The sequence below is a fragment of the Colletotrichum abscissum genome (assembly GCF_030869225.1).
Source record: "Colletotrichum abscissum strain IMI 504890 chromosome Unknown Scaffold_156.1, whole genome shotgun sequence".
In the NCBI taxonomy this organism is placed as follows: domain Eukaryota; kingdom Fungi; phylum Ascomycota; class Sordariomycetes; order Glomerellales; family Glomerellaceae; genus Colletotrichum; species Colletotrichum abscissum.
In genome coordinates, this window is record NW_026850050.1 from 7,438 (window position 1) to 8,158 (window position 721).

A 721-nucleotide genomic window follows, 5' to 3' on the forward strand; every position below is an offset into this window, starting at 1 on the left:
GGGCATTCCGGATCCAGAGGCACTAACGTTTCATGCTCGCACTACCAGCGATATCCATGAGAAATCTTCTCAAACACTCTATTTCTTGGTGACCGTCGTTTCCAAGCAGCGCCTTTCTTGACATGAGCTGGAGGGTGAGATAAGTGACTAGCACCAGTCGGATTACTTCGGCGAATGGAGCGCTTCTGGGAGCGACGCTTGAGAGTGTTCTTTCGCGAGGAAGTATCGTGACAAAGCACACGCTCGTAGGGACGGTCACCTGTGTCTATTGAGCATTTGTGTCAGCTAGAGAATAAGCTACGTGGGTTAGTGGGTTATCACTCACGGAGCGGCAGATGGTCCTTCACGTGAAAGTAGGTCTTGGTCCGGTGAGGGCAAGAGAATCTGCCATGAGCACCAGACGCCGAGGCAAGCGCGATGGGCTGAGGACGGGAAAGAGCCATCGTGATCTGGGGCTGCATAGATTGAGTACCATACGCCTGGGTCAGGGGGAAAAATTGGGTCATCTGGTGGTGATGACCGTGAAGCTGCTGCTGCTGCGTGTCGTCCTGGGAGCGTGGAGTGTTGGGAGGAGTAGGGGGACCGGAAGGGCTGCTTTCGTACATGTCATACGAGGCCGCGGATGTCTGCGGTTGCGACGGCGTCGACATCTGGTGAGACAGCGAGAAGGTGGCATGCTGGACATAGTGAGGCGTCTCGGCGAAGGGCGACGGATAGGAGG

At 55.8% G+C, this 721-nt stretch overlaps 1 protein-coding gene across 1 annotated transcript; it reads right to left on the reverse strand.

The window, feature by feature from the left end:
- Nucleotides 1-317: 317 nt before the first annotated feature.
- On the reverse strand, nt 318-650 carry CABS01_16799 (uncharacterized protein; the record flags this gene model as incomplete). The annotated part of the gene is made up of 1 exon (XM_060550129.1): nt 318-650. The coding sequence occupies one exon, from the start codon at nt 648-650 to the stop codon at nt 318-320; it is 333 nt and encodes a 110-aa protein (XP_060403191.1).
- Nucleotides 651-721: the final 71 nt, after the last annotated feature.